A 25124-nucleotide genomic window follows, 5' to 3' on the forward strand; every position below is an offset into this window, starting at 1 on the left:
TCATATTAAAGAAGTTCTGTATTAAAATCACAAATGAGTTTGATTCCCCATAGTTTAAATTCCAGGGTATTACTAATTAAGAGGTCTCTTGGTTTTTGGTACTGTTTCTCTCCCTCTATGCGTGAAACTTGCAAGCTGCTAATTGTGTTAGTACATTCTAAGACAGAGTCTGTTCTCAAAGCAATTCTTTGTAACAACAACTACTCACATACAGAGAGACTCAAAGCAATACTCTGTAACAACAGAAACAGCACCCAGAGACTCCCCGCCCTTTCGTTGTATTCATCTCGCTTTGTTAACAATTGTGATTAAAATAGAGATAGAGGATGTATGTGGATGGATGCTTGGTGTGGATAATAACTGAAAGATCAGGGAGGTGCCAACCTAAGAATCCAGTGTCCATCGGCTGAAGAAGGCGTTAAGTGGAAATAACCAGAGGACCCCCGGAGGGCAGACTGGAATCCACCCAACAGCCTCAAGAGTGGGAGAACCAAAAAACAAGATAACATCTGGCAGCACAGAGCCATCAGGAATGTGCCATCTGCTGATTGATTCAGCAACAGCATGATGAAGCAATTCCCATAGACTGGCATAGGAAGAAATTCCTATAAAAATGGACTCTAGAAAGTGAGAACTTTGGGGTCTGATTCTGCAAACCAACTTCCAGGAGCATCAGATGAGCATCTGACAAGGCCCTGCTCCCTCCTCATGTCCAGGCCACCTGGCCAGTGGCTTGGTATGAGCAACTCTAAGGCTGGTATCTATGATAACAACCTTGCAGAACCTGTGTGTGTGTGTGTATGAATGAATGTGTGAATAAATATGAAATTGAATGGAATGTTATAGCTATAACTAACTGCTTACTATGATTCTTTCTGTATTCACAATAAATGTGGCATTTTGCCTTTTCCCCTTTAATAAGATCCTGCTGGTTTTTATTTTATTGGTATAACACAGTCCAGTTTATGGCTAAAGAAGCATTTCCTGAATCCATTTGGCTCTGCAGATGCACTGCTTCAGCTGGTGCCTTCTGCAGGATACGGTTCCATGCCTGGAAAACAGCAACCATCGTTTAGATATACACAGAGAACAGCAGGATTTTGTTTATAAAATTTGTTCTTGCTCATTGTGAGTGAAATCCACCTCTGCACAGACAGCCCCTAGAAGACTGATGCACCACTTAAATCCACATAAGTACTCAAAACAGGGCTTAAGTGGAACCTAAATGGTTGCCATGTCTTGTGCTGGCCCTCTGCATAAAGGTTAGAAATATGCTTGGATTGAAATGACCAAGGATAAACTACACAGTCTTCAATGCAGTTAACATTTATATTCAGCGCCCTCTGAGACTGCAACATACACTGCTAATGGCACTTCAGAAGTTATGGGATTATAACAAACTCCTTGGCTATTTTAAAATAAAATATAAGGCACAGCAAATTCTTTATGCCACACAGATTCCATCCACTACCACTAATCCCTTCCCCACCAGAATTTCTCATTAGCGAAAAAACAAGAGGGCGTGCAGGGGACTTATAATGGGAGATGAAGATCTTCATCTGTGAGTCACAGATTCTAATGAGGGCCAGGTTGGAAGTGGCTGAAATGGTACATGAGAAGTTCACAGCTAGTTTCAGTCCAGTTCCTAGTGGATGTGTGTGTCCGTGTCACAAAATCACTATCTGTATTGGTCCCCTTGTGGGTAACCCTGGTAGAGTGACTAAGGAGTGAATGGACACCAAGAATGAATTACTATACCTTCTTGCCCCCAGAGATGGTCCTTCCAGGACAGAGACTAGTTTGGGATGATGTGAGGAAGCTTGCACTACTGCTTCTCAGGCTGTAGCTGTTCTCGGGGTACACTGAGGATTTTGGTCTGCAGAGCTGTTTACCCAGCACTTTTCATCAACACATAAACACAGCACCTGATGCTGATATTTTGCTAGTTTATATAATATTTCAGCCATTCTCTGCTTGCCAAATAGATGCAAAGAAATCCATGCCTATGCAGTGTATGTATGATAACATCACAGGATGTTAAAGGTTAGCTCCTCCACAGTGGTCAGCATGGCACGGCGTGGCTAAAAATCAAGAGAAAAATTCAGTCCCCAGAGGCAAAGTTTTGGTCACATTGCGGAGTTTTAATCTTACTTAGCTGGGGTGAGGATATTTCCCACAGGCCTCTTGGAGTAATAAAGTAGGTGCACAGTCTACAGTATACCTAATTGAGTTATATTTTGAATGTGACCACATGTTGCACTAATGTAATCTAAACACTTGCCAGTGTGAGTGGGTTGAGACGCCTTTCCCAAGCTTGTTCTTGGAACCAGAATCAGTTCACTGGGGAGAAGGGGTGTGCTCTACTACTATTTTAGAAACAGTGGATTAGGTGGAGGAAATACTGTATGCACATTAAGCAAAATCCATCATCTTCTGTGTAGCTTTTTTCGGCAAGTGAAGGTTTGGAGCGTTGGATGGAATTTTTGACAGATCTGGGGTGATTTATAGGCTTTGGCGAGATAATTCCTGCCACTCTGGGTTAGCTCCCGGTAATAGCTGGTGACATCAAAACATACTGGCCTATTGTAAAATAAATGACATTTTTTTAATCCAGCAACTAAACAAATTGAAAATATTTAAAGCAGGGATGGGAGAAACCAATCTGGACTCCAACTTTCCCCCCAAAACTTCAACCAAATATTTGCTGAGGTTCAGAAAAGTTCAGATAACTTTCCCACATCACCACATTATTTTTCACTTTCATGACAGACACCTCCTTTTTTTCCTTAATTCCTGACAGTGCTAGAAGCAAAATTGCTTAAACACTGAGAGGCTCTTTCTATTTCCAGTCCAAACAGAAATCCCACAAGACGACTCATACGAAAGCTAATTCTCATGGTATTTCCAGCCCAGTTTTGTAGACTCAAGAGGCTCAGTTAATCTGTGAACCTTTGGGTCTTTATCAAAATTGAACTGGAACGCCAAACTCACTGAAGTCCCTCTTCCCTAATTAGGTGTCTTTTCCCTTTTCCCTTGTCTTATCCACATGATTCTTCTCTTCCCTCCCTCTCAATAAGCACCACCACTTAACATGCTACATTTCAGAGCACTGCACAAATGTTACTCTTCACAACACCCTTGGGAGGTAGGGAGTTAGCATCCGATGAAATGAGCTGTAGCTCACGAAAGCTTATGCTCAAATAAATGTTAATCTCTTAGGTGCCACAAGTCCTCCTTTTCTTGTTATCATCCCTATGTCAGAAATGGTGAAACTGAGGCAGAGAGCATGACTTACTCAAGGCCACATTGATATGAGAGCCAGATTCAAACTCATGGGGTCCTAGCTCATAATCTGTTCACTAGGTCTCATGGCCTCAGAATAAATCATTGAACTCAAAGTAAACTTTTACCTGAGGATCTATCTTAAAGCCACATGGGCTGCAGGCACTTTTAGTCTTAGAACCCACAGTGTAATGGAAAGAATAAGACAAAACAAATGACTTCTTTATTTATGGGTGACTTTCTAGTTTCAGGTGCCTTTTTCCATCTTACCATGGCATTATTCTCCCATAAACCATCTAATTTGCAACAATAGGAAGCAATGATCTTTTTCCTTTGTACAATGCTGTATTTCAAAATGAGTTTTGTCATAATAAATATTTCACTAAAAAAAAAAGTAGCAAAACAACGCAAGTCAACCTCTTTCATGCTGCTGATGAAGGGAAATGCACAGAGATACCATTTGGTTCAGTTTGCTAAATGGGATGTCAAAGTAACATCAGGCACGGATTTCTCACTGCTTGTATGTGTGTTTATTACATAGCCTTGTTGTTCCAAGAACAGCTGCTGAGCCATAAAGGTTCCCTCTTCCCTTTGACAGACATTGTTGGTCCATGGCCTTGCACGCACTCTACAGATGCTTAGCCACGAGCTTTCACCCCAGGTAAAAAGTAGTATTTTGTTTCATTTCACCTAATGGCCTGCAAATTATTTATAAATTCCTTCTCAAGGCTGAAGCACAGTCATTATATTTTGAATGCTTCCTAGCTTGGTCTGTGAGGCAGGCAACTTGACCTTTTACAACAAGTCCAGCATGCAGTGAAGTCAGAATGAGAAACCTGGGTTTTTGTGAGATTCCGTTCCATTTCTCTTTGCGATTTGGCATAGCAACAGTACAGACTGTATATTCAGAAAACAGAATAATACTGCCTTCTTACCTGTTCATCACCAAAGAATCTTTTCCCAAAAGAGGTCACACTTGCTGCCTCATAAGTGAGCCATGGAGCCACTTGGCCACTAATGTAACTACAGTATGAGCTTTCAGAGTAACAGCCGTGTTAGTCTGTATTCACAAAAAGAAAAGGAGTACTTGTGGCACCTTAGAGACTAACCAATTTATTTGAGCATAAGCTTTCGTGAGCTACAGCTCACTTCATCGGATGCATACTGTGGAAAGTGTAGAAGATCTTTTATACACACAAAGCATGAAAAAATGATCACTTTAGATAAGCTATTGCCAGCAGGAGAGTGGGGTGGGGGGAGGTATAAGCTCACGAAAGCTTATGCTCAAATAAATTGGTTAGTCTCTAAGGTGCCACAAGTACTCCTTTTCTTTTTACAGTCTGAGGGGAATGCTCGCTCGCTCTCAGACTATTACTATGAAGGAGCATTTCTGGGTGAATCAAGCAGACCCACTGATTAGGGGTCATTAGTGTGTAAGTCATCCACTCTCTGCCATTAGCATGTTTCAACATCCTAAAAATCAACCTAGGAATTTATAGCATTTTGAAAAATGACTGCCCATCACATTGCTTAGAGAACTGAGGGCATGAAGGGTGGGGAAAGGTGCATAACATTCTCACTGTACCTATGAATTGCAGCACTGGCAGAATCCGGTCCAGTGCCTCTCTATTTTTCACAAAGAACACCTTCTAGTCTCACTTCCTGAAAAACAAAAACATTTCAATAAAACAAACAGCAATATGCTTCTCTCAGTTAAATAAATAACTATGTATAGCTTGCCCAAAGCATTACAAAACACACTACTGGGAACCATCTTTCACTAGCTGAGGGGATGGCATGGATTAGATCTGTGGTTCTCAACCAGGGAGACGTGTACCCCTGGGGGTATGCAGAGGTCTTCTGGGGGTACATCAACTCATCTAGATATTAGCTAGTTTTATAAGACTACAGAAAAAGCACTAGTGAAGTCAGTAGAAACTAACATTTCATACAATGACTTGTTTATACTGCTCTATATACTATACACTGAAATGCAAGTACAATATTTATATTCCAATTGATTTATTTTATAATTATATGGCAAAAATGAGAAGTAAGCAGTTTTTCAGTAACAGTGTGCTGTGACACTTTCGTATTTTTATGTCTGATGGTGTAAGCAAGTAGTTTTTAAGTGAGGTGAAACTTGGGGGTCCACAAGACAAATCAGACTCCTGAAAGGGGTCCAGAAGTCTGGAAAGGTTGAGAGCCTCTGGACTAGATGACCTGATAGCGGAGCCCTTTTTTTGGTCTCTGATCTCTATGGGTATGTCTATAGTGCAGTGTAAACCCACGGTTCAAACTCAGGCTCAAGCCTAAGCCCCCTTCTATTTACACACAAATCATCCCAACCCAGGCTTGGACCCAGGGTCCCAACACCCCACAGGGGTGAGGGTCTGATCCTTTGAGTCAAGGTGGGACCCAGGCTTCAAGCCATATTGCTTTGCAGTGTAGATACAACCCCACTAGATTCATTCTCTGTGAGTCTGCCAAAAGAATGCCATGGGGTGACTTTCTTTGTCCTCTAGACAGTCAAGTTTGGTGGACAGTCAAGTTTTCCCACACTGCACCATGAACAAAGGGTTAGAGAGGCCACATTTTGGGAGGGTGCAAGGAAGTCTGGGGTATGGGTGATTGGACTTGGGCCTGCACAATGCAGTGTAGACACTGGAGCCTCAGTTTGGGACCCAGGGTTCAACAATTCCTAACCTAAAGTTACAAATAAGTATAGATGCTCAAACCCTAGGTTAACAAACCCAGGGTCTGCTAACTCAAGTTCTACTAATACTGGGCTAACATTGCAGTGTAAACACAGCCTATGATGTGATAACTGAGGGACACGTTAGAAAAAGATAAACATCAGGATGGGAACATAGGACTGGAAGAGGCATCCTGGGTCATCAAGTCCAGTCCCCTGCTACCTCAGGCACCCCTGTCATATAATCCCATTCATTAATTTCTCAAACTCCATCCTGAAACCAGTTAGGTTTCTTGCTCCCACTACTCCTATTGGGAGGCGGTTCCAGAGTCTCACTCTTCTAAATAGAAATCCCCTTCTAATTTCCAGCCTAAATTTATCCATGGCCAATTTACACTCATTTGTTCTTGTGCCAACGTTGTCCTTTGTCTTAAATAGCTCTTCTCCTTCCCTGGTGTTTATCCTCCTGATGTATTAATAGAGAGAAATAATATTCCTTTTCAGTCTTCATTTTGCTATGCTAAACAAGCCAAACTCTTAATCTTCTCTTGTAAGATTGGTCCTCCTTTCTCTGATCATCCTCATTGCCCTTCTCTGAACTTGCTCCAGACTGAGTAAAACTTTCTTTGACACGAATGACCAGAATAGTGCACAGTATTCCAAATGAGGTCTTACCAGTGTCTTGTAATGTAATTAATTCTTCCATATCTCTACTGGAAATACCTCACCAGATACATACTTAGGGCATGTCTTCACTAGCAACATTAAAGCGCTTCCACGGCAGAGCTTTAACGTGGCTGTGTAGTCGCAGCACCAGCGCTGGGAGAGAGCTCTCCCAAGGCTATAAAAAAAACCACCTCCACAAGGGGAGTAGCTCCCAGCGCTGGTCCACTGTCTACTCTGCCACTTTACAGCACTGAAACTTACAGCACTCAGGGGGGTGTTTTTTCACACCCCTGAGTGAGAAAGTTGCAACGCTGTAAAGTGGCAGGGTAGACAAGGCCTTAGATTGCATTTGCCTTTTTTCTCCACAGCCTCACCACATTGGTTGCTCACAGTCATCCTGAGATTGACTAATACACCCAAGTCTCTCTATTCCTCTGTTGTTTCTGTCTCATAAACCCTCCAGCATATAGCAGAAAATGGAGAGGATAAAGAAGAGTTATTAGGGTGGCATAACTAGGAGTCATGGGGTGAAATTCAACAAAGGAAACTATAGCCTAGATTACAATGAAAGCTTTGCTGATAATGAGATCTTTTAAACAGCAAAACAGTTTCCTAAAGGAAATACCTGTAGCAGAAACTCCCCTATGTTTGACATTTAAAATGGATTGGAAAAACACTGGATAACATTACAATAATAATTTTCACTACTATAGCACCTTCCACTCAATGACCACAAAGCACTCTGCAATAGAAGTCTCACAACCATTCTGTAACATAGGGAAATATGACCGTCATTTTGCAGACAGATTAAAGGGGAGATTTTCAAGGCACAAACGGCAGTTAGGTATTTTACTGATTGCACAGCCAATCTAACTCTGGCATTTCCTAATTTTTGATTGCTTGCCTTTGTAGTCATAATAATATTCTTGTAAAGTAGTTGTGTGTGTGTAGGTTCCTAGGGTTTTACAAAAAACAAACTGAAAAACAGAAATTTCAACATGAGGCATCTTAGTGACACCCAGATGGATCATCAGCAGGATTGGAACCTTTAGATGTACTGCACAGACCTCTGCCACTTAAGCTAATTGAGTAACTCATATCAGTAGTAGGTTGTCATCTTCTGTGGACTAGAGGGGATGAGACACACACTTTGCCAGCAAGTTTCACAAATATTTGCTGACAACAGAAAAATGGTGAGATTCAGGAATCTTGGGTTCCAGTCCCTGCTCAGGAGGGGATTGTGCTCTGGTGGGCACAGATTCTTATGACTGTTCCCACCAACTGTGACCTTTTCTGTCATGTCCCATCTCTTCACCCCAGTCCCATTCTCCTTGCCTACCCAGTCCCAGTCTTCACTCCTCACGCTTCTCATCCCAGTCTCCTTGCCCAGGAAGTCATAGTCTCACTTCTCCAGACTCTCCCATCTCGTCTTCCCTTATCTCCAGTTCCAGTCTCTTTACCCAGACTTTTTCAATCCCCACCCCACACAATTCCCTTTTTCTCAGATTCGTTGCCTAGCCAGTCCAGTTCCCTACCACTGTGGTCACCAATTGCTCTCACCCCACCCACATTGACTTCCTCGCCCAAACTCCCTCCCCAGGCTCTTCATCCATTCTCAGTGCTCCTCCAGAGTCTTTGCCTAGCCAGTCCTTATTCTCCCTCCTGCACCTGGCCCCTTGTCAAATATGTCTCCCCTCCCACATCATCTCCTTCTCCCTACCCCACTGATTCTTAGTCCTACTCTCCTTGCCCAGCCTTTCCCAGACTCCCCCATTCTGGGCCCTTGTCCAATCTCAGGTTTTCCCCCCACCCAAATTTACTAGTTCTGAGTCTCCCTACTATGTTTTCCTCCCCATTTCCTAATCTCCCCCAGAGACCAACTCCCAGTCCTAGTTCCCCTTTCCTTCCCTTGCAAGCCTCCAGTCCCAATCCTCTCCCTCCCTTGCAAATTCCTTGTCCCAATCTTCTCCCTTCGTCCCCACCTCTCCCACGTCTGGCTCTTGTGCCCTCTGCAGGAGTGTTGAAAATTTTTTATAGTGGGGGTGCTGAGAGCCACAGAATCAAACTGTAAACCCTGTATATGATGGAAACCACTTCAAGCCAGGGGGTGCGGCAGCATCCGCAGCACCCCTAGTTCCAGCACCTACGGCCCTCTGCATTCAAACTAGGCAGCTTCTTCCTCCATGTAGCCTGAGCCCATACAGAGGAGCATTTAGAGTACAGGAGAGACAGGTGAAGCTGGGAAGGAAACTGCTTTCTTGTCCTTGGAAAAATTCTGAGATTTTGGAAAAATTTCCTGTCTTTAATCAGGACCAATAAATAAATTAATTAATTAAAAATTCCAAACCTTGAAATTTTTTGCAAACTGACAATCAGAAATACGTTTTGGTTCAGGTCAACCAAAACATTTAATTTTGACATTTTCAAATTTTTTAATGACAATTAGCCTACATTTCTAAATGAAAAGTTGTTTCAAAGTGAAAAAACAATATTTTTCATTTAAAAAATATCAGAACATTTTTAAAACCAAGAAATTCCTCAAAAAGTACCCTTTCCCATTTTCACAAATTGACATTCCAGGGGGAAAAAAAAAAAGAATTCAAAAAATTCCTGACCAGCTACAGACAAATGATTGGCATATCTGAACAATTAGGGATCTTTAATAATAGAAGACAAAGAAGTCAATGCGCTGTTTTTCAGGCTAAGCTTTTCCTTGTAAAATGAAATTATAAAACCTTGCTTATTTAGTCCAATCTCCTAATTTTGTAAGAACAAATAACTAATTGTTGTATTAAAAATTATTCTTTTCAAGCCCTTACTAGTAATTTATAAGTCTGTAATTGTCTCCAAATTCCATCCCAGAGATCCCTGTAATCTGAGTTTGAATACATCACAGGAAGCTTAAATAGAGGCTCAGATTTAAAGGACAGTGTTAGTGCCCATCATAAAATGTAATTTATTATCACCACTTTGCAATGGAGTGGGATAGCCTGACCTAGAGAACTGTCCAAGCTAACATACATTACATGGTGAATACATATAGTTGAACTGTTAGAATGCTGTCAGACTGGTGGGCCATGTGCAGGGTGATATGCAGGGAGAGTAAAAGGAGCCTTTAACTATTCTTTTACCACTGAGCAGACGCAGCCAGAACTGCAGTCCTGGAGCTCAGGGATTGCTCACCACTATCGACCACAGGGATGCCAGTAATTTCAAAAGGGACAGGGTAGATTTGTTGATCCCTTTCCCCACCAATTAGCCATGGAGGGGAGACTATGCTGCACCTTCCTATGAAATGATGCAGCAGCTATGCTCCACCATATTCCTCTCCTGCTCCCCTGTCTGCCTGGAGCCCCTCCTCCCTTGCCCACCTCTCACAGCTTAAACTCCCGTTTTCTTCCACAGCTGCAACAGTATCCATTCACCCCTCTCATACAGAGATTCCACTGATTCCCCCGTCCTGAATTTTGAAGGGTTATTACTTATATACACAATGACAGTGTAAAGTTTAAAAAAATAACATGGACTGTAACTTAATTTCCTTTACTCCAGTAAACTAAAAGTTCCTGCAGGAGAGTGTTTAGTGTAAAGTTCTAGATTGGAATTTGTTTTGGGCGTTTGTGGCCCCAGAAAGGAGAAGCCATTTTGGTTTTGGCCAGAGGGCTGACCTACGCTCCCAATTGAGGCAGTGGCCTGGCCACACCTTACAGCAGAGATAAACAGCCCTCTCACAGAGGAATTATTGCAAAGATTCTACCTAACTATGAAGACAAGACAGGTTACTTGAGAGAAAGGATGTTCCACCAGAGGTTTCCTGTGTGACCTTGGCCAGATCACAAATGGTAGGTGTACACTGCAATAAAAAAAAAAAAAAAAACAGCTGGAGCTATAAGACTGCAATATAGCTGTTCAGGCTTGGGCTGCAGCATGAGCTCTGGAACCCTGCAAGAGCCTTTACCCTGAAGAGATAAAGATTTACTCCATCAGTGAATTGGTGAAGGCGAATCCAGCATAACAGAAGTTCTTTTGTGATGGGGATTTTAAATACCCAGAGAGATAGTTAAAAACAAAACTCTCAGCATATCCTGCATAGTCTTTAATTAAGGAGTTATAACAGGATTGGTTTGAGATTTTACAACACCCTGCTGCCTGAGCCCCGCAAGCCCAAGTCAGCTGACACAGGCCAACTATGGGTGTTTTACTGCAGTGTACACATACACTTAGGGACAGATTTTTAAGAATATTTAGGTGCCCAGATGGATGCCTAGTGGGGTTTTAAAATTCTTGCTGGAGTAAACCTTTATCGCTGCAGATGATGTCAACAACACAAAGCTGATCTTACCTGCTGTCTGCAAGCTTAAACCTGTATCCAGCTTGTTGCGTGGCTTCGTACTGATAAACAAGTAACAGAAAACACACACTGTGATGATAAAAGCAAGCAGGACCACCGCTGCTATTGACAGACCCACAAGTGCTCCAACACTGAGAAGAGAGAAAACAAAGTGATTAAGTGTACACACTAATCTGTGATGTCTGTCAAACAAATGCCCAACATGGGATCTGGAGGTTACCTGTATTCAATAGGGCAGGGAAACAATCTTACATTTTTACTGTATGTATAGATTTAGGGCCAGATCCTTAGCTGGTGTAAAGTTCCTCAGTGGAGCTAAGCCATTTTACAGTAGCTGAGTGCTTTTATCATGTTACCTGCTATTTATTGGGTCTGATTCTGCTCTCATTTACAGTGATGTAAATCAGGAGTAACTCCACTGAAGCAACACCCATGTAAAACTGGTATCAGTGAGATAACTCTCTCTCTAGTCCTGAGCCCGCCTCCAAACAAGTCATCAGAAAAATGTAAAGAAATGTATATTCTTTGCTGGGAAATGCTCATCATTTACTGCAGCAATCAGTTCCTGTGTGTGAAATGGCTGGAAGAAATTACCCAGGGCTTCTTAAAAATCAAATCAGACAACATCAAAGGCACACTAACAAAAAATCAATAACAAGTACTGGGGAATTACTTGTCTTCACAATTGTCCCTGATTTTTTATCTCAATCGTCCCTGATTTTATTGGCACTTCTACCATGGAACTTTAATTTAAAGGACAAAGGAAAAAACATTTCTTCCGATGTTGCACTATAAAAGAAAAGGCTCCCAACCTGCTAACAGACTGCTTAGGAGTCCATGCAAATATTTCATTCTTGGCTCTCTTCTCTGAAGGAACATAAAGGGTATTAAATATTTTAGATTGAAGGTTAATTTTTGTACTTCAAGAAAATACACTTATTTTAAAACCTAATAGGAACATGTTTGATGTAGCGGATACATATTTGTCACAGGCTTCTCTCCTTTTGGTTCTGAAATGTGTGTAAAAAGGGCTAATGGAGTTTATTTAATGATTCAAACAGCACCACTCTTTTTTACTAGTAGCTTTGCAAGGGAGAGTGGAACTCCATGACCCCCGTTATGCCTCTGTCTTACGGCTTGTCTACACTGGCAATTGACAGCGCTGCAACTTTCTCGCTCAGGGGTATGAAAAAACACTCCTCTGAGCCCTGCAAGTTTCAGCACTGTAAAGTAGCCGTGTAGACAGTGCACCAGCACTGGGAGCTCTCCTCCCAGCACTGGGAGCTGTTCCCCTGGTGGAGGTGGTTTTTTTATAGCGCTGGGAGAGGTCTGGTGCTGCGACTACACAGCCACTTTAAAGCGCTGCCGCGGCAGAATTTTAACGTTGCTAGTGAAGACATGCACTCAGAGTAACAAGTTTTGAAGGCAGACCAATTTGCTGCTTCTAAGCCCTTTGTCAGTAGCCACTGCTGCAAAGGAGCAGTGTAAAACTGAATATTAATTCACTTGCACATAGTAATAAAGGCATTAAAAAAAAGGAACATATTCAGGAGATGGGAAATGAACCAAGACATACATTATATCATAATATTAATTTACTGCAGCAGAGGCTATCTCAGGGGTGGGCATACTATGGCCTGTGGGCCAGATCCGGCCCGTCAGGACTTTGGATCCGTCCTGCGGGAATGCCCCCCGTGGTGCCACAGGCCCCACGCCACTCTCAGAAGCGGCCAACACCACGTCCCTGGGACCCGGGGGGGTGGGAGGGGCAGAGGGCTCTGTGCGTTGCCCTTGCGTCCAGACACCACCCCCCGCAGCTCCCATTGGCCAGGAACGGGGAACCGTGGCCAATGGGAGCTTCGGGGGAGGTACCTGGAGGCGTGGCAATGGCAGCCCGCAGAGCCCTGTGTCCCCCCTCCCCGGGGGCCGCGCAGGGACGTGGCTCCAGCTGCTTTCTGGAGCAGCGCAGCATGGGGCCAGGGCAGGTAAGTGGCACCAGGCCGGAGCCCAAACCGCTTCTGCACCCCGCCCCCCAACTCCCTGCCCTAAGCCCCCTGCCTGTACCTCGCCAGGTGGGTTCTGATCTCATTTCTGAGATTTCAATTCAGGCACTTATAACCAGAATAGACAAAGCACAAGGAATGTACTGGAAGGGATCCAGATGAGCATCCATCAAATGAACAATTATCCTTATGACTGAGTCCAATCCAACATGAAACTGAATCTGGAGGCTTTTAAGAAGGAAAAGCAGTATTGATTCTTTTCAGTTAATACTAGCTCTACAAGCTGAAGGCCTGAATACAATAACCTAGAGACTGGAGCACAAAAAAGAAAGGTTGTCCACAGTCTCCTATCCAAATATTAAGGAGGCCTATGCATGTTCAGGAAAGATCAGGATTATACAGACTAACATTCTCTCTTCCTTATTCATGCATCCAGCTACTACCTCTTCAGCTGCAACTTTCCGTGACACCCATCATTTAATCATCTCAAGAGGCATTTCTTTATACAGTACATCTGTGCTACCATTACATGGCATGTGCAAACCACCATTCAGGGTAAAAATGGAAAAGTTAAGGAGGATTACTGCAGCAGGAGGAGCATTGAGCATTTCTCATCACAAGTAAAAGGGTATAGAACAGCATGACACCAAGGAAGCGCTCTACATCTGAAAGACTGCCATGTCCTAGCCCCACTTATCACTAAGGGCATGGCTACACTGGAAACTTCAAAGTGCTGGCGCAGAAGCGCGCTTTGAAGTACAAGCGGGGTCACGCATGAACGCTGTGAGAGAGAGCTCTCCCAGCGCTCCTGGTAATCCACCTCCACGAGCTCTCCCAGTGCTCTGAGCCTGTCCACACTAGCGCTTTAAACTGCTCAGACTTGCTGCACTCAGGGGTGTGATTTTTCACATCCCCTGAGCCAGCAAGTTAGAGCACTATAAAATGTAAGTGTAGACAAGCCCTAAGGCTGAGATTTGGTCATGGAGGTCGCAGAAAGTCATGGATTCTGTGACATTCATAGCTGCAATGGCTGCTGAGGCTGATCCAGGGGCCAGCTGCTTGGGCGCCCTGTGGACAGCTTCACCAGGCGCTGCTCAGGCGCCCCACATCCTGCCGCACCAGCTACAGTTGGAGTAGCCCGGGGTCAGCCGCACTGGCTGCTGCTCAGGCAGTCCCAGGGTGGCTGGCCCTGAGGAGCGTTTGAGTAGCGGTCCTAGGGGCAGCCCCGGAGGAGTGCCCAAGGAGTGGTCCTGGGGACAGCCCCGGGGCCAGGCGCACCAGCCACTTCTCGGATGGCTGGCCCCAGGGAGCACCCATGCAGCAGTCCCAGAGGCAACTCCAGGGCTAGCCGCACCAATCACTGCTTGGGTGGCCCAGTGAGCGCCTGAGCAGCGGTCTCGGGGGCAGCCCCGGGGAGTGCCCAAGCACTGGCCACTGCTTGGGCAGCTCGCCTGGGGGAAGCACCCAAGCAGCGGTCCCAGGGCGGCTGGCCCCAGAGAGCACCCGAGCAGCAGTCCCTGGGACCTTGGAGCAGGGGTGGCTGGGGGCAGTCAGCCCCTGCAGCCAATGCAGGTGCTAGCCATAGGCCACAGGGCTCCCACAGCAGTGGTGTCCTCGGGCCCCAGGAGCAGCTAAGTTTTAGTCAGGGGTATTTATACAGTAAAAGTCATGGATAGGTCATGTCCAAAAACAAGTAATTCATGAAAAAAAATCACCATAAAAATGCAAAGTAAATTACCTCCAAGCTTTTAATAAATAATTATATATTTCATAAGCAAAATTTTTAAATAATATTCTCTTCTTTGGTATTTCTTTAATTTACTTCCTGTGGAGGCACCAGCCAAGAGAGCCGAAAATACAAACTCTGCTGAGGAGTTCCTGGATCTGAGATGCTGGACAGAAGCAAATTGTTAATTGTTTTGTTATCTCAGCTCCCCCTCCTGGGTAACCCATGCATTAGCTCATTGGCACTGATTTGAAAGAAATTGGTCATTTGCATTTACTTTCTCTTGATTAGGTGCCACACATAATAAAAGTTTAAAGGGAGACCAGAGTACAAGCATAACAGTACCGGTATCTGTTAAGGAGCCCTTCATGAAAGGCTGCCTTAAAGCAGGCATAAATGGTTATCAGAGGATCAGTCCACAAAGGAGGATATTTGGGTTGCCTAGAATTTCTCTGCCCTCAACATGTTAGTGATATGCTGTGCAGCAGTGGAATTGGTATGGTAAAATATTTTTTACCTTGAAATAAACTGTATGTATGTTCTTTTTGAATGCGGCTCTGGAATGCAACTGGCTGCATGTTCTTGTCAATATGGGCTCTTTTTTAAGACATCAGTGTCTAGCTTTTGTTAATCTTGCAGTAAAGATAAATTTAACCTGTTTAGTTGCTCTTATCCCAACCCCCTCCCACTGGCTAGTGCAGGGGGAGTGGTTATGGAAAAGGAGCATAGCTATAGCTAGCAGTTGTAACAGTTACACCACAGGGAGTTGTCACAATTTAGAGCAGACTAAGGCCATGTTAAATTGTGCAATGGTACCTGACTGGTGTAGATCAATCCAGAACTGAGGGCACACAAAGGTGGCTTAAATAAAGACACCTTTGCACTTCTCCCCTGAACTACACAGAGCATTCCTCAGCCACAGTTCAGATTTGGAGCCAATAAATCCATAAAGATACATAAGCCTTGGTTCAGCTACATAGACCTTCATACAAAGAATCCTTTGTAATAAAAGCCAGGCTCTGATGTGAAAGAGGAAATAAAAGGCCAAAATAAATAAAGTGTGAAAGCATCTGTGGGAAAAGAATGAGAATGAGAATGAGAAATAGGTAAAGGGACAAGGTCTCAATAAAGGAAAATGAGGACTGAAAAGACAGCAAACGAGTTCAATAATGAATAAGCCATGAGAAAGCAACTGAGCTTTGGAAAAATACAAAAGCAAAATTCCACAGAAACAGAGATACTGTAACAAAATGATAGAAAGAAACAGGTGAGGAGTGGGTAAAAAATGCAAAGAAAAATAACTGGAAGAAAAAAAAATCAGTGAGAGAAAGCATCAAACACTCATGATGGATGTTCAGGACTCTTTAATTAACCATGGACCAGACCCACAGAAAAAAAAAAAGTCCTGCACATGTTAGGAAGGGTAACTATTATTGATTAGAGAGGCACGACTAGCAGTGTAATGAGCACAGAACTTGGAGACAGGAATTTCTGAGTTCTAATCCTAGCTCTGACACCAACTTCCTGTATGCCCTTGGTGGGCCAGTCACGCCCTCCCAAATGCATTGAGAGGATTCATTATGCAGCATTTTTTAAGAACTTTGAATATTAAAAATGGTATGTATTATAGAGCAAACACAGTTAGAACTGAGTTACCTTCTACCTACAGTATATGGATACATCATGCATTTAACCTACTCAGCTTAGTCTCAATCGCTCCCCAGGTTCATCTAAAGACATGGTTGCAAAGAAAGCTCATGAAAACAATATTTCTGTGAATTATATTTTCAAGCAGAACAGCAATGAACAGTCAAAGCAGAGTCATCTTTTAGAGGTGGTCCTTCTAGAAGGATTTTGATTCATTATTTGATTACTGTGCATTGCTTTGAAGATGTAAGGCCTGATTCTCCACTGCTTTAGCCCTGGTGTAGTCATTCACATGAGTGCAGAGTGAGTGTCATGTGGGACAAAATTTTACCAAATCAGAACAGTAGCATTTGCACCCACTCTCATCACAACTGTGACTGCACCAGGGCTAAAGCAGTAGAGAATCAGGCCCTTGAAATGTTATATAATTTCTAAGTTGTAGTAGCCACACAGTATTTAAAGGATGATGATGATCCCAACTGTTTTAAAAGTGCTCCAGAACTAGAAGAAACATTTGAGAGATTAGTTTAAAAGTTAGTTGTTTTAAAAGTGCTTGATCATGAATGTGATATAGATTCTGCTCTGGAACAAAGACAAACAAGTCAAACTGTTCTCAGTGGCTAGACATTTTTAACTCTTTTGGGATAGAACTATACTATAAACTATAGCACGTACTATAAACCATTATCATAGTGTTGGGAAGCTGTAGAGTTTCCAGTGTCCCAGTGATTGTGAGCTGCCATTTGACTTGTGACTTAAGGAATGATCTCTCTCACAATTTCCACATAAGTAATTAAAATTTCTTGGAGATAGAGCCAATTAATAAATGTTCACAAATACATCTGCTTAGAGATATTTTTAATAACTCCATTTATCCATTTTAAAATCTTTTTCCATGATGTTTTACATGATGGACATGGGCAGTTAAACTCTGCTCTAAGGACACACTACAAAACACAGAAATTCCATAGTAATTATATAGCCCTCTGTACAGCCTGTGACCAGAACACCGAAAGAGATATGCTTTCTTCTTTCGAGTGATTGCTCACATAATTTCAAGTAGGTTTGTGCATGCCACGTGCACAGTCATCGGAAGGTTTTTCCCCTGGCAGTACTTGTTGGGTCGGCTGTGGAACCCCCTGGAGTGGCACCCTCATAGCACTGTATATAGGTCCCTGCTGACCTGCCACCTCTTCAGTTCTTTCCTACCACCAGTGACAGTCGCTGGAGCAGCTTTCTCTCTCTTGTGTTTAGCAAGTGATTCCCTAGTGGACTGTTATCCATTTTTTTTGGTAAGTAGTTTTAAAAAGTTGTAGTTAGGTTTTAATTGGGGGTTCCCCCCCCTCCACTATCTTTTGCTCCCACCCAGGGACTGGGGCATGCCTCGGTCTCAGGGTTTCAAGCCGTGTGGTCCTGCCTGAAACCTATGCCGAAGGGAGATCCACACGGCTCCTGTCTGAAGTGCCTCGGAGAGGCACGCCAATCCAACAGGTGCAAGATCTGCAGGGGCTTCAAACCCAGAACTAAAAAGGAGCAGGACTTTCGACTGAAGCTCCTCTTGATGGAGTTGGCCCTTTGTCCCCAGCTGGTGCCTGACCCTGCGCCCGGCACTTCAGTGCGCAGAGCACCTCCCTCGATGCAGGAGGCTTCGGCACCAAGAAAGGATTCAGTTAAGGAATCTTGGCACCACCATTCTCCGGCGCCAAAGACAGCCTCCGGTGCCAGTGCAAGGCACCGCTCTCATTCACCGGTGCCGCACAAAAAGAAGAGAGTGGACAGGGGGTGCTCCCACACTAAATTAATGGAGCAAGCAGGCACCAGTGGGGTGCTTCCTGCATTGGAACACCCAGCTTCAGCCCAGTCTATACTAGCACCGCTCCAGCCTCACAGGGAGGTCTGTAGAGTCTGGTCCTGGTAGACTCCCTGGTACAGAAGGACCTGGAGGAGGACATAGGCCTTCTGTCCACAGCAGACATTTACAGCAGCCAGGGACTTGATTGCTATGACTGCATAGTCTCCCGCTCCAGCACTGGCTCTACAGAGAGGTACCATGCCATCCAGGGGCAAGCCTAAAAAAATGCGGCACCGATCTCCCTCGCCACGGCAATGTTCCCCAGCACCGTCTCGGTCTGCACCACCCTGGTCACCGGGATTGGACTATTCTTCAGAGTTGGAGACGGACTCCTATGTGTCCAGGCATAGCTGGTACCACTCCCGGCACTGCCCCAGGCAGGACGTAGGGCAGCCGGTGCCTCTGATGTCCTGGCCCCCACAGTGACAGGGGCCGGCCCCGTGGCCCTTCTGGACACCGTGGGCCTACCACCAACAGGGCCCAGGCTCCAAATCCCTGTCAGTGGCCTCGGCGGTTCGGATCCCTCCTTCGGCCATCTCAGTAACTCGGGAGTCTCCCCGTGGGCAAGACACGGACACCCAGGTCAGCGCCAGCACCGAGGCGGGCTCAGCATGGGCACCAGTACCAATACTGCTGCGGCACTGAGCACTACTGCTATCCTCTGCACCACTCAAGGGATCGCCACACAGGGGGACCCCTGCAAGGCGGAGGTCAAGACCACCCAGTGCCCCCAAGTTGTCCTCATCCTCCCTAGATGAGGCAGTGGTGGGTACCTCTACTACGCTTTCTGCCATGTACTCCAGGGCGCAGCAGGACCTACTTAGGAGGGTGGCCCAGAACCTAAATATGCAGGCGGAGGAGGTCTCTGAGGAGACCAATCCGATGGTGGACATTCTTCTCCCTGAAGGACCTCTGAGGGTAGCGTTTCCCCTCATCAAGACTATCCAAAACACAACTAAGGTGTTGTGGCACACACCCGCCTCTATCCCCCCCCGGCTAAGACGGTGGAACGCAAATACTTTCTGTTGTCCAAAGGGTACAAGCATCTCTTTCCCCACCCACAGCTAACCACAAGGAGCAGCAGAGACAGTCGGGGCCTACCCCCAAATCCAAAGAAGCTAACCAGCTGGACCTCTTCGGTCGGAAGATGTACTCCACCGGGGGTCTCCAGCTTCACATAGTGAACCAGCAGGCAGTCCTCCGCCATTACTGCTACAACTCCTGGAATAACTTGGCCATGTTCCAGGGATTGCTTCCCGTGGATTCCCACTCTGAGTTGGTGCAGTCCTGAAGGAAGGCAAGGTGGTCACAAGGACCTCGCTACAGGCCACCTTCGACTCGGCAGATTCGGCCACCCGTACGATGGCTACCCTAACCTGGAGTCTCTCCACCTCAGAGCATGGAAGCTCCATGGCTGAACCCATTAGAACTTACATGAACAGACTCAGTCAGGGAGGTTTGGCAACAGAAAACCTTCTACTGGCACAACTTATCTGGCTAAGTGGAAGAGATTTTCAATTTGGTTTATTCAGAAGGGCACTCCTCCATTGCAGTCCTTGATTCCTTTCATCTTGGACTATTTATTTCATATAAAGCAGCAGGGGCTGGCAGTCTTGTCAATAAAAGTGAACCTGGCTGTGATTTTGGCTTTCCATCCCGGCTCAGCCGTTCAGTATTTGCTTAACCCTGTGGTTGGTTGTTCCTCAAGGGGCTAGACAGACTGTATCCTCAAGTACGACAGCCCATTCCCCCATGGGATCTCAATCTGGTGCTCTCGAGACTCTCTTCAAGACCCTGGTGACATGTTCTCTCCTCTACCTCTCTTGCAAGGTGGCATTCCTTGTGGCTATAACTTCAGCTAGGAGGGTATCTGAGCTCAAGGCCCTGACGTCCGAGCCCTCTTATATTGTGGTTTACAAGGACAAGGTGCAGTTGCGGCCACATCCAGCTTTCCTCCCAAAGGTGGTCTTGCAATTTCATGCGTATCAGGACATTTTTCTGCCAGTGTTCTTCCCTAAACCACATGCCACTAACTGAGAACATATGCTCTGTTCCCTGGATGTCAGACACGCGTTAACGTTTTACACTGAGCAGATGAAACCATTTAGGAAGTCGACCCAGCTCTGTTACAACTGCAGAATGGATGAGAGAGCTACCGGTGTCATCTCAAAGGATCTCTTCATGGATCACGGCTTGTATCACACGTGCTACAACCTAGCAAAGCTGCCAGCCCCACCGTTGACAGCTCACTCCACGAGAGCGCAAGCTTCATCTGCAGGGCTGCGACGTGATAGTCTACTCACATGTTTACATCGCACTATGCCATCACTCAGCAGGCTAGAGATGCTGCTGCTTTTGGCAGAGCTGTGCTAGTCTGCAACTCAGTGAACTCTGACCCGTCCTCTGGGTAACTGCTTGGGAGCCACCTATTTGGAACTGACATGAGCAATCACTCGAAGAAGAAAAATGGTTACCTACCTTTTGTAACAATTGATCTTTGAGATGTGTTGCTTATGTCCATTCCAAAACCCACTCACCTCCCTTACTCCCCAAAGGAGAACATTGTGGGAATAAGGGGAAGACCTCTCAAACCCTGTTTCTTAGAAGTCTCTTATCTTGGGCAAGGCCTACCGCAACCAAAACAGTCTAAAAATAGCTAACAAAATAAAACCCTACAATTCAGTTTAATCTACACTAAGGCTAGTGCTGTAAAATAACTATTTATACCTAGCTCTAAATAGTACACATGGCATGGAAATGGAAACATTGGTTCCAGGACCACTGCAGCTGGATAGAAGAGCTGATGGATCGTTAGAGGGAAAGGGATATTTAGACCCTCAGTATTTAGAATATTGGGCTCAAGTGAATTGCTCACCGTTCCTAACTGCCTTCTATTGCTCAAATAGGTTCTGTAGCCATGTGGTGTGGCTAGGTTAGGCCAGGTGACTCCTACACGGGGCTCTGTGGAGACTGTATTAGGAAGGAGAACCTTAATATTACATCTCACCTGGAAAAACATCACCACAGCACTATGTTGGGACACTAGCTTCCTAATGAACTGAAGTGGAAGAAGACACAATCACAAACATCATGTTCTGAAGACCTAGGTGACAGTGATCGTCAGAGGTCTCCCACCTAAGCTAACCTGCTTAGTCCTGAAGGCTAATAGAAACAACACAAGGAGGCATGGTTGCAAACATAGAGAGTGAGTCAATTAAATATTCCCATTGTTAAACAATTAAAATTGTACATTATTTTTCTGATGAATTTTACTTGTATGTTTAGTATAGTAAAAGCCTAGAACATCTGATCCATTTTGCAGAATGAACTGTGGTTTTCCCAGAAAAATGGATCATGACATTACTGGTGGCACTCTCCCTCCTTCCCCAGACCCCCACTAGAGTTTTACCAAGTGACTGCATATACATCTTGGCTCTAGAACTAGTCCCTCTGGTTGCAATGATTCATCTTTCAACATGAGTATCCACCACCTAACAATCTGGAGGTAAGCACTAGTAAAAATGTCACCTAAGGAGGAGTGAACTTGCTGACATATTTTGTTCTCATGGATTCAGTCTCTTTGTACACCAGCTTCTGACAAGTGCTTCAAGGTGATATGTTCATTCTTGGGAGAGTGGGGAGGAAAAGACTAATTTTGTTTTATATTGATTCTGTGGCAGATTGAGAAAAGTTTCTAACAATCATGATGGAGTCCAGACCAAACCTTCTTAGCTGGAATTGGTAGCTGTGACAGAGTGCCTAGCACTACAGAGGAACAAATAAGGACATCCTCAAGACTTATGGCCAAATTCCCTGCTGTTGTGATTCCACTGACTTCACAGTCAAATCCCCTACTGTTGTAATTCTATTGACTTCAGGATCAAATTCCCTGCTGGTGTAATTCCATTGACTTCAATACAGTTGTGCAAGCAGATAATTTTTCCCTCTGGTTTTTTACTGCACAAAAGGATGTTAATCTTTTACTGCACAAGATAACAAAATATACTATTTTTAGTGTCTCCACAATTTCTTCCTTTGCACAAAACAGTTTACACAATCCCAGTTTCCTTTTCAGTGTGCTGCATAGTATTATTTTCAAACACTTTAACAGTTCAAGTTGCACTTCAAGGAGCTGCAGACAGATTTCCAACTGTTGAACAAAGAGGAAAGGAGACAGTGCTGGGAGAGATTCAGGCATGTTCCAAAATGAAAGTGAACATGGGGCCTCACATAAGCACATATGGACTCAACCTAACACATCTTTTCTAACTGCTATGATCTTACTAGTGGCAACTGAAAGTGGATAGCCAAAATTGACAAAGGTCCCCTATGAGCCAATTTACAGCAGTGGGTAAAGATTAGAGATGGGTACCTCACGTTGACAGTTTGTCAGAAAACTAAGTGTCCTTCCAAAATCAAAAACCTGAACAACAAAAAACAAAACTCAGTTTTCCACAAAAAGTAGATGCTTTTTACAAAAAAATTAATCAAAAATATCAGTGTTAGTTGCAAAACAGTTTCAACTGAATTTTTTTCCATCGGCTGTAGTACAGATTTTAATATGTCTGATTTGAAACAGGGTTGGCAACACCTTAAGAATTGTGCCCCCCGTAGTATCACTTTCTACTCCCTTTCACTGAAAGTTTACTTCACCTTTAGTTCTGTCTGAGATGGAAACAGTATAAACATTTGGAGCCTGATCCCACACAATGCTGAGCTCCTCTTGAGAGATGCTGTTGACCTCAACTGCTCCTCATTTGTCCCTCTGGAATGGAGGATGCAAAAACCCTGCAGAACTGGGTCTATTGAGATGTAATTTGTTAGTTTCCAAACATCTCCCATTCCTAGAATGCCCATCAAGGGCTGAATCCTCAGAGCTTCCACATGTGGAAAATTCCATGGAAATCAATGGGAACTTCATGCTCAAGAGTCCAGGGCTAACTGGATCAGGCCCCAATCCACCTGACAGCAATTCCCCTAATTTTAATAGTGCTGGGGCAGGCTATTATACATGTGTGTTCACGCCCCCGACGGGTAGGTCTATGCCCCGCGCGGATCCCCCCTTCATCCAACGCCCCGGGACCGGTCAGTCTGCGCCCCCGGCCCCCTCCAACGCCCAAGGCCCCGGGACGGGTCGGTCTGCGCCCCCGTCCCCCCCCCCCAGCCCAACGCCCGGGGACGGGTCGGTCTGCGCCCCCGCCCCCCCCCCCCAGCCCAACGCCCGGGGACGGGTCGGTCTGCGCCCCCGGCCCCCCCCCCCGTCACCCAACGCCCGGGGACGGGTCGGTCTGCGCCCCCGGCCCCCCCCCCCCCGTCACCCAACGCCCGGGGACGGGTCGGTCTGCGCCCCCGGCCCCCCCCCCCCCTCACCCAACGCCCGGGGCCGGGTCGGTCTGCGCCCCCGGCCCCCCCCCCCCGTCACCCAACGCCCGGGGACGGGTCGGTCTGCGCCCCCGGCCCCCGCCCCCGTCACCCAACGCCCGGGGACGGGTCGGTCTGCGCCCCCGGCCCCCCGTCACCCAACGCCCGGGGACGGGTCGGTCTGCGCCCCCGGCCCCCCCGTCACCCAACGCCCCGGGCGGGTCGGTCTGCGCCCCCGGCCCCCGGCCCCCCCGTCACCCAACGCCCGGGGACGGGTCGGTCTGCGCCCCCGGCCCCCGGCCCCCCCGTCACCCAACGCTCCGGGCGGGTCGGTCTGCGCCCCCGGCCCCCCCGTCACCCAACGCTCCGGGCGGGTCGGTCTGCGCCCTCGTGGCCGGCTGAGGGAGCCGCTCTCACCTCAGCCACCACATGTAGCCGTGCTCGTAGGGGAAGAAGCTGTGGGGGTCATCGCAGCAGTACTTGACGTCCTGGAAGCCGCAGCAGTACAGGGCGCTCGCCTCGCCGTCCGCCCGCGGGCAGCTGAAGCCGCTGACCAGCGCCCCGTCGGCGCTCAGGTAGCTGGTGCAGTCGGAGCTCATGGTGCGGCGGGCGCTGCGGGGCGGGAACCCTCACCGGCTCCGGACCGGCAAAGTTGGCTGGAGCGGGTGCCGGAGCGCGCCGCGCAGTGGGGAGCCGCGACAGATGCTGCCGGGCAAGCGGCCCCCGCCTCCGCCTCTAGAGGCGGCTCCGCAGAGTCCCCTGGAGAGCGGAGCGCGGCCCCCCGGTGCGTGTGGCGGGGTCTCGGACCCCGCCCGGGCCAGTGTATCCACCCGCCTCCCGCCCGGGCCAGCCCGCGGGCTCCCCCTCCAGGACAGCTCCGGGAAGCTCTGCCCTGTCCCGCGGTTGGGATTCTGTAGAAGGGGCCCGATCCCCCCTGCACTTCGGTTACATCAGGGAAGGATTAAGTCCAAAGACTTTCCTAAAACTTGTTTCTCTCGTCCCACTGCCCTCTGCAGCCCAGACGGAGAAGGTACGGAGCTTTCACTGCTGTGATTTTTGTTATGCTGACAGTTTTTATCCATACAGACGAAACCAATCGTTTATAACCGAGATAGACATTTCATAGAATATCAGGGTTGGAAGGGACCTAAGGAGGTCATCTAGTCCAACCCCCTGCTCAAAGCAGGACCAATCCCCAATTTTTGCCCCAGATCCCTAAATGGCCCCCTCAAGGATTGAAATCTCAATCCTGGGTTTAGGAGGCCAATGCTCAAACCACTGAGCTATCCCTCCCCCCCCCCCTTAGGGTTTTCACCCCTTACTGTATTTTAAATAGTGAAAAGTACCCTAAGTGTCTTTCTCTGCAAAACATAACAATCCCTTTAACCCAAAACCATTTCAGCCCCAACAACTGTCATGATGTAGACATCTGATGTAGCTGGACAATACCAGTTGCAGACAACCCAGTATTTATAATGATCCTTTACTTCCAACATTGCCACCTCGGCGCAGGACGCATTATCTCAAACTTTCCCAAGAGC

The 25124-nt window shown here is 46.2% G+C and overlaps 1 protein-coding gene across 2 annotated transcripts; it reads right to left on the reverse strand.

The window, feature by feature from the left end:
• Positions 1 to 864: 864 nt before the first annotated feature.
• SHISAL2A (shisa like 2A) lies at positions 865 to 24240 on the reverse strand. 2 transcript variants are annotated; one of them, XM_037907193.2, is made up of 4 exons: positions 24001 to 24240; positions 10986 to 11125; positions 4868 to 4944; positions 865 to 1051 (listed from the first exon to the last, which is right to left on the reverse strand). In XM_037907193.2, the coding sequence occupies exons 1-3, from the start codon at positions 24180 to 24182 to the stop codon at positions 4916 to 4918; spliced, it is 351 nt and encodes a 116-aa protein (XP_037763121.1). In that variant the 5' UTR covers positions 24183 to 24240; the 3' UTR covers positions 865 to 1051; positions 4868 to 4915. The 2 variants fall into 2 exon arrangements, with proteins under 2 accessions (XP_037763121.1, XP_043377272.1); XM_043521337.1 differs by lacking the exon at positions 4868 to 4944.
• Between the last annotated feature and the right edge of the window lie 884 nt (positions 24241 to 25124).

The sequence above is a fragment of the Chelonia mydas genome, chromosome 8, assembly GCF_015237465.2.
Source record: "Chelonia mydas isolate rCheMyd1 chromosome 8, rCheMyd1.pri.v2, whole genome shotgun sequence".
Taxonomy (NCBI): domain Eukaryota; kingdom Metazoa; phylum Chordata; order Testudines; family Cheloniidae; genus Chelonia; species Chelonia mydas.